This window comes from Quercus suber, unplaced genomic scaffold (assembly GCF_002906115.3).
Source record: "Quercus suber isolate HL8 unplaced genomic scaffold, Cork oak 2.0 scaffold_277, whole genome shotgun sequence".
Lineage (NCBI taxonomy): Eukaryota > Viridiplantae > Streptophyta > Magnoliopsida > Fagales > Fagaceae > Quercus > Quercus suber.
In genome coordinates, this window is record NW_027069733.1 from 298,724 (window position 1) to 307,720 (window position 8,997).

General features: G+C 35.8%; 1 protein-coding gene across 1 annotated transcript; it reads left to right on the plus strand.

The window, feature by feature from the left end:
* The first annotated feature begins 2,763 nt into the window (after positions 1-2,763).
* Positions 2,764-4,855, plus strand: LOC112010770 (small ribosomal subunit protein uS8my). The gene is made up of 3 exons (XM_024043129.2): positions 2,764-2,989; positions 4,152-4,312; positions 4,501-4,855. Exons 1-3 carry the CDS (start codon positions 2,860-2,862, stop codon positions 4,597-4,599), a joined length of 390 nt encoding a protein of 129 aa, XP_023898897.1. The 5' UTR covers positions 2,764-2,859; the 3' UTR covers positions 4,600-4,855.
* The last annotated feature ends 4,142 nt before the right edge of the window (positions 4,856-8,997 follow it).

An 8,997-nucleotide genomic window follows, 5' to 3' on the forward strand; every position in this document is an offset into this window, starting at 1 on the left:
ATAAATTAAAATTATTAAATTGATATACTTGTAGGAATGGCAACGGGTCGGGTTCGGGCCGGGTTTTTCCATACCTGGACCCGACCCGTGGCTCGGACCAGGCCCTTTTAGAGTACCAGGTTTTTTCCCGAGGCCCGGACCTGCCCCAGCGGGGTCCCACGGGCCCCATTTAGGGATTGGGCCCAATTCGTGGCCCAACCAAAAAAAAAAAAAAGAATTTAAGCCCAATTTGCCTCAAATCTCTTGCCGTTCTCACTGCTCTTCCTAGTCTTAGACCTCTAGGAAACAAACACAACCCTATTCCGTTAAGAAAAGAGAAAACATAGAAGCCACCATCCCTTGGCTTCTCCATTCCATTCCAGGTGAGGATTCCATCAATCCTCGCTATCCTCTACAAATTGATCCCAATTACGCTTTTCATTTTGGGTTCTGCCTCTTGTTTTGTGCTTCAAATTCTCCTCATTATATAAACGTTGAGTCTTTGGAAAAAGAAATTGATTTTCATAGCTACATACTTTGGTTTCTCCGCCATTTCGTTTCGTAGCTTCTTTTGAAGCTTATAAATTAATGGACTCTGCTTATCACAAATCATAGAAACAAAAAACAACAACAACAAGATATGATTCTCGCAGCATCGACTCACTTTTTAATCACTGTTTCGACAAGCCCATCTCACAGTCACACAAAGAAAAACTTGTTGCTCTGTATGTACCCATTGGTGTCTGACCCTCTCGGAGTCTGTAACCCTATTCCGTTATACATATCTGAAGAAAAAAACCAAACCAAATTCACAATAATGCTTAGATTTCAAATTCGAAGCAATAGAAAATTTTGAAAAAATCCTAGTATATGGAATGAAATGAACAATCTAGATCTATCATTGTCAACAATAACAATAGATTTAAGGAAAGAAAAAGAGAGAATCAGAATTTCTATATATTTTCCAGGGAAACAAACAAGATCGAAGAATCTAGGGTTACCTTTGGTTGGCGAGCAATGAAACAGTGCGATCTAGCTGTTAGAGTGAGAGAGTGTTGGAGTGAGTTGCTGAGGGAAAGGGAGTGTTGTACTGAGCTGAAATGAGGGACTGAGTTGAGAAGTAAGGACTGAAGGAGTGTGAGACTGTGAGTGTCGGCGTGAGCTGTTGCTGAAGAGTGAAGAAATGAGGGATAATGAGGGATTAGGGTTAGAATATAGGAATATATATATATAGGGTATTTTTGTAATTTTAGTGTACTGGGTTTTAATCAGGTCGGGTTTCGGGCGAGTCTCGGTTTTTTTGATAAAACCCGAACCTGACCTGGACCTGCTTCGGGGTTTTTTTTTTAAACCCATACCCGAATCTATTTTTAATTGGACTAGATAAAACCCGACCTATTAGGGTCGGACCGGACCGAATATCTATGGGTCGGGCAAAAATTGCCATCCCTATATACTTGATAAGTTAAGCAAAAAAGGGCGTAGTTTTTATCCAACTCCAGTGCACGGTATCCTTTGCTATTATGACTCGGAACATACCCCAAAAAAAAAAAAAAAAAAAAAAACATACACACACATACATTTTCTAGGGATGGCAATTTTTGCCCGACCCGCGGGTACCCGGCCCGGCCCGACCTTAATGGGCCGGATTTTACCCGGTCCGATTAGGAATAGGGTCGGGTATGGGTTTTTAAAAAAAAAAAACCCGAAGCGGGTCCAGGTCGGGTCCGGGTTTTATCAAAAAAACCCGAGACCCGACCCGTTAAAAATTCGGAACTTAAATTACGAAAATACCCTCCTATATATATAAACCTAATCTAACCCTAATTCCCTAACCCGGTACTCAATCTCCCTCATTTCTTTTCTTCAGTTCAGCCTCCCTCGCCTCCCTCCCTCATTTCAGCCTCCGTCCGTCCCTTGCCTCCCTCGCCGGTCAGCTCAGTTCCTTCCTTTCCCTCCCTTGCCTCCCTCGCCTCAGTCCGTCCCTCACCTCCCTCGCCTCCCTCGCCTCTTCACGCTCATCAACCGCCAACCAAAGCCCTTCTGCGATTCCCACAACTGTCAAGCAACCCCGTCGTCTGAATCTTTGTCTCTGATATCATATGGAAATGGAAATGATAATCAGCGTTGATGAAGACCCAAAGGGTACAAAAATGGATGGCTCCGATGTACCTAGAAAGACCCAGAAGCGAAAGAGAGTGTCTCTGAAACCAGAAGAAAAAGTGGCTCAAATGGAGGATCTAAGGTTGGAGCTTGATGGGTTGTTTAAGTACTACAAGGAAATGAAGGAGAAGAAGGTTTTTTTGGATGTAGGAATGTGTAGTAGTAGTTCCAGCACTGTGGCGGTGTTGATGGAAGAGAGTGAGCTTCCTTTGTCGAAGCTTGTGGAGGAGATCCATCAAAAGTTGAAAGATGGAATGAGTGCGGCGACAGTGAAGAATAGCGTGTTAAAGGTTGGGCAGAGAGTGATGTATGGAGTGCCTAATATGGAGGCTGATGTGCTTGAGGATCAGTCTCAGACTTGTCTTTTTTTTTTTTTCGGTTGGGCCCGTTTGGGCCCAATTCTTAAACGGGGTCCGGCTGGGGCGGGTGCGGGCCCCAAAAAAACCCGGTTCGCTAAACGGGCCGGATCCAGGTTACGGGTTTTGCCCCGTGGGTCGGGTCCGGGTATGAAAAAACCCGGCCCGAACCCGACCCATTGCCATTCCTAACATTTTCCTCTCTGAGACAGTTTGTCAGTCGAAAATGTCCATGCTATCTATTCGAATATCCAAAATGCCACTCAAAATCAAAAACCCCCAAACCACGCAGAACTCACTGTGTGACTGTGTCCGACTTAGGGGTTTTAGGCTTTCAGGGTAGAGAGAGAGAGAGAGAGAGATGGGGAGGAGGATACTGAACGATGCGTTGAGATCGATAGTGAATGCGGAGAAGAGAGGAAAAGCAAAGGTGGAGTTGAAGCCTATCTCCAATGTCATTTCTTCCTTTCTCAAGATCATGAAAGATCGAGGTATATCTGTACTATTCCTCTCTTTGCCGATATGGGTTTTCTTTATAGTTCCACTTTTTCCATTGCTTCAATGAAATTTTCCCATTTATACTTTCGGATTCCCTTATTATTTGAATTCGTGGTGGGTCTGTATAAATTAAGGATCTTTGCAACTTCAATGGTTTAGTTTTTATTTATAATTTTTGTGTTTGTAATATGATATTTGTGTTTGGTTTTTGGTACTGAAGTGATAAAAGGTTGGTGGGTACTTCAAATTATTGATGTCATAATGTTGGAGCTACCAGAAATGGTGGACACTGAGTTTAATGGGGTTTGTTTTAGAAATCTGGTACTCTAAATAGAGTGGTGGAGGATTGCATCATGGTTCTGTTTCATTTCATGTGAATTTTAGAGCATTTTAGATTCTCTTTTCAATGTTAATATAGTTTGAAGTCCGGTGCTGTAACACTCAATTCAAGGTTTGTTATTTTGTGTGTTTTTATTGGCTTGTGTATGTCTCTATTCTGAACTAATTGTGGTCTAAGTTTGTTTGATTTTTGGTAATGCTTGATCTGGTGAATTTTGAACCCATTGTCATATCCTCCACCTATTGTGGGAGGAGGAAGTACTATTTGATTTAGAGCTCATATACTTATTATTTTTATTTTTATAAGTAGCTCATATACTGGGTCTAAGCCAAAATTCTACTTGTTTTAGTATTATTTTTCAAGTACTGGTGCCTTTAGTCTTATTCTTTGTCCAATATCCCTAAAAGAGAGGAGGTTGAAACAGTTGCCATAAAGTAAGAGGGAGACAATTTGGTTTAGAACCCTTGGGAGGTCCCTATCATAATTAGAAACCAGAAGTTACTAGAAAATAGATAAATAAACATAAATGGGAGACGAGAAGGTGCCTGTATTTTACTTGATTAATTGGATAGCTGCTTATGTTTCATTGGGGTCAGATATATGATTTCATTTAATTTTCCTCACAGCAGCTCTAGCTGCTTATGAAAGGTTAATCTTAGGCATTTTCAGATAGTTCCTTTGCTTCTATATGAATCCATGCTTATGTAGGGGCAGTTTAGGAAGTTTCTTAAATCACCTTCTCTAGACCAGCAAAGCTTTGCTACCCATGGATTGGAGCAGATACTATACATGTGCATTTCCTCCTTCCATTTTAGGGTACATCAAGGATTATCAGGTCTATGATCCACATAGAGTGGGGAGGATAACAGTTGAACTACAAGGCAGGGTTAAAGATTGCAAGGCTCTCACTTACAGGCAGGATATCAAGGCAAGGGATATTGAAAATTACAGATTGCGTATGCTACCAACACATCAGGTTTGTCACATTTTGATGTTCAACATTCTGTCATGGATGCTCATTTTCCCTTTTTATATTGGAAAAGGCTTGGGGGAAGAATGGGCTTCGTGTTTGTGTTGTTAATGAAATCTCACTTGTTTATGAAAAAATGAAATTCCTCTTCTTCTCACTTATCTTATTACTTGTCTCTCCCTCTCTCCGTGCAGTGGGGTTATGTTGTAATCACAACTCCTGATGGTGTTTTGGATCACGAAGAGGCAATTAAAAAGAATGTGGGTGGTCAGGTTTTGGGTTATTTTCTTTAGACTTCCAACTTGCCTTTTTCGACATGCTTGGAGAGAAAGGGACATAGAGTTGCCCATATGATCACATTTTGCCTTTGTTAGCAAGCATTTGTTATGTTGTCTACTTTTCTTCTTCAATCAGTTGTAATTTTGTCTCTGTTGATGAATGAGATGATGGACATGACTTTGTTTCCATTCTCTTCATAAATTGATTGTTTGTTCAGTATTGAAACATGATGGTTCAAATTCAAACTAGATCTACCTGAGAATTTGGTCATATTGTTACTTAAAATGTATCTTAATTTGACATGGATGCCAACCATTATAAGACCAGATCTTCATATGTCCTGAATCTGGTATCCATTTTAATCTATGGTTGCACTTCTATAGTCAACTTCCTGAATCTGTTATTGATTACATGACCAGATCTTCATATGTCTTAGCAATTGCCATTTCATCAGTTTGCATCTTCAGCCATGTTGTGGCATTATACCACCGGTCACTGCTATAAGTGCAGGGGTGCATAGAAGGAACCTACCCTTGTTTTCAGTTTGTTGTTGATGGATACAGGCATGAGGTATAGATATGTGCTTGCTTGTGGCATATACGGCTCTTTGATGGACTAATCCTTTGTATAGTTTGGGTTGGAGCTGAGATTGCTTGGGCTACTGTGACTACAGATGTGATGGTTGAATTGAAACTGTGGCCGTGCATTATGCCCTTTTATTAATACCCCCTTGCTCTCTTCTAATGGTTATGGTCGAGCATTATGCCTCATAGGTTTTCCCCCCTTGCGAGTAGAACTAAAAAGTCGAAGTTGTGTCTAATATTTTCCCAAGACTAAAATTGGGAAAATTGGAGAGACTGGGATTTGGGCCCAAAAAAAATCTACCTTCAAATGGTAAGTTGAAAAAGAAATGTTATCTTCTGCGTCTTTGCTCATTTGTGAAGTGATTGTGGTGTATCTTTGTGTTATAACCTTATCTTCTCCCTCTGGTGTGAGTTTTGTTTTAAAAAGAAAAATTAAAAGTTGGACTCATGTTTGATATCTTATTTTATTCGGATGCCAATAAAATAATTTTATGATTACAATCATGTAACTCTTAATAGTATTACATCACTTAATAATTTTCTATCAGATAAGTATTTTCAAAATCTCACCATTAGATTATATATTCTTTTGTTTATAACATGCACTTCAAATTTTATACTGATTAGATATTATTTATTATTTGATCCATAAATTCATTTTTGTTTATAATTTTAAAATAAATTGAAATTTATATGTTTATAAATGAATAATTATTAATGTCTAATCATCTTGGTATTTTTCAAATATATAGGGTGGAGAGAGACAATATGATTCAGGATTGTCAAAAATTCACTCAATATAAAGTTATTAACTATTGTAATATTGAGGAAACTTACACTAGGATTGTGTTTCGAATTTTTTTTTTTTTGAGAAACAAACTAACTATTAAACACACACACTTAATACTAATTGCTAAACACACACACAATTACACTCTCTCACGAAGCTCAAACACATTACTTAACCCAAAGTATCACTACAAAAATGCCTAACTTTTGTAGTAGTAGAGTGGAGTTTTAAGCAATAAGAAAAGTTACATTCAAACGATGTGAGACAACACTCACTTTTTTTCCTTTTTTTTTTTGGAGAAACAAACTAATTGCTAAACATACACACATTTAAGTACACTTTCTCACCAAGTGCAAACACATTGAATTCTATATTAAGGGAATTAAAAAACAACTAGAAGCCTAGAATGAAGTGCTTGTTTTAAATTTAATAACACATGATGATATGAGTTTTGAAGATTTTGCTTAAACAAAAAGAATTGTGATATCATGAATATGAAATGAGAACTAGCACCTAGTCATTCATATATATATATATATATATATAGTTACAATGGGGGCTTTGAGCCCAAGATATCTTCATTAGAAATACCAGAAAGTATTAACTAGTTGAGGTACAAGACTTTTAGCTAACACCAAGTCATATTAAATCCACTTGTTAATAAGACTTAATTCATCCATAAATTCCATAAGAAGAAAACAAAAATTGTCATATTTTACCATATTCGAGTCTTTTATCCTATATTCAAACAAAATTAATGTGTAATTTACCCCAAACACCCCCCTCTCTCTCTCTCTCTCTATATATATATATGTGTGTGTGTGTGTAATAATGAATAAAAGATAAATTGGAAGACTAATTAAATAATTATGAAATAATGTTATTTTTTCTTTTTATAAATAAAAATGATTTATTTAGAAAATGTCCACATTGTGCTAATATTTTATGACACGACAGGAAGACACAAACACATATAAATATATAAATATTGGTAGTTAACCCTTATAATGCACGGAAAGATAATACATATTTAATTACTGAGCATCAATATGTAAAGGTAAAAGGTCAAATTAAGGAGTTTATAGTAAAATAATTTACCAAATTATTTAAAACTTGCATAAAGAATATCAAAATCAATTTTGTTTAGTTAGTGTATCAAATTTAATTTAATAAGCATTATTTAGTGTAAAGTTACTTTATCCTAAAAGATTATGATTTATAATTAGTTTAAACTGACATAGTATAACACTATTTATATCTCTAACAATTAAAATTTAAAAAAAAATCAAAATGATGATGTTAGGGCTGTCCAGTTATGACTAGATTAGACAAAACCTTCTAATCCGAAGGGATTAAACCGGAGTTGGTTGATTAGTCTTTGCCAAGAAAACTCGACTATTTCAAGTCGAGTGGCAATTCTCCTCGCTTGAAACCGACTCCAACCAATTTGACAGAATGCTACTGTACTCTTCCTTCTCTCTTCCAATTTTTATCGTGTGCCTCCAATATGTTGAAATTGCTGCCGAATGTCGCGAGTTCCAACCATATCTAGTGAGAACTTGACTGGATCTAGGCATATCTCAATTGAAAATCTCAACTTCGCCATGGTTGCTAACATTACTAATTTTTTAAGGCTGTTTTGGCCAATTTGACCTATGAATCACCAAGTTGTGACAGTCTACCTTTATACTTGCAATCGGCAATAAGTTGCTTGATCTCAGACCCACCTTAATTGGGTTAATTGTCAATTTGAACATAAACTTGACACCGACCCACTCGTGGACAACTCTAGATGATGTGAAAAAAATGTGGATTTTCGAAAGTTTATGTGCAAATATTAGAAAAACTCAATAAAAGGTCAAATACTCGTATTTTACAAAATTTTTTTAATATAAGAAAGTCATGTTTCAGCATTTTGTCAGACTATTTCACTCCTTACCCATGAGACATCTCGAAAATCCAATAAACTATTAATATGAAGGATTAAATTTGGAACCTTTGGGCATGTCTTTCAAGTCTATGGACTAATACTGGGTGAATGGAAATTGAAACTCAAAATATACGACGTGTCCTTTGAGTCCATGGAGCAATAGTGTGGTACATCAAACTTACATTATTATATATATATATATATATTTATATTATATTGATATAGATATAGATATAAACAAAATCATAAAAATAAAGATAAAGATGTGGATATAAATATAGATAGAAATAAAATATAAAAAGATTAGAGTGACCTGATACTTGTGCCAATTGCCAAGCCAGAATAGGATATATATATATATATATATATACACACACACATACACACAAAATTTAGTTACAAAATTAGTTGTAACTTTATACTACAGTCCTACTTAATATCATTAACATTTCAACATATTTTGAAAATCTAATTATTGGATTACATGTTTTATACGCTTTTAATATGTATGTCAAATTTTGTGCTAATCGAATATTATTTACTATACAATCTATAAAATTATATTTGATGCATAATTTTAAACTACAAAAATTTACAATTTAAACAATTTATTAATAACATAGCTATTGACCTTAAATTTTTTAGAAATTTTACAAGTATGGAAGATATAAAAAAAAAAAAAAATTCTATAATGAATTTGTCAAAATTTACATCTAATAAAAAAATATTAAAAATATTAAATAACAATATAGTCTAAAAATACCACTAATTTTGTAATTATTCGCAATGATATAGATATAATGATGAGGTCTTTTTCTTCACCAGATTCCCAATTGCATTAAAAAAAAAAAAAAAAAGAAAACCTCTCCCATGGTGGCGCAGAACAAAATCCAAGGGCCCAGTCAGTTGCAAAGCAAACGCAAATCACCGTTCTCCACAATCCATCAACTGCAGCTTCAACACTACTCAGCGGTCAAGGGTACGGTTCGAGCTTAAAAAAGAAAGAATAGAAAGCTATAATTAAAAAAGGAAAGGAAATAAAACCAAAAAAAAAAAAAAGGTTGGAGAGAGAGAGAGGGTTGTTTTTTTTTTTTTTTTTTTTTTTTTG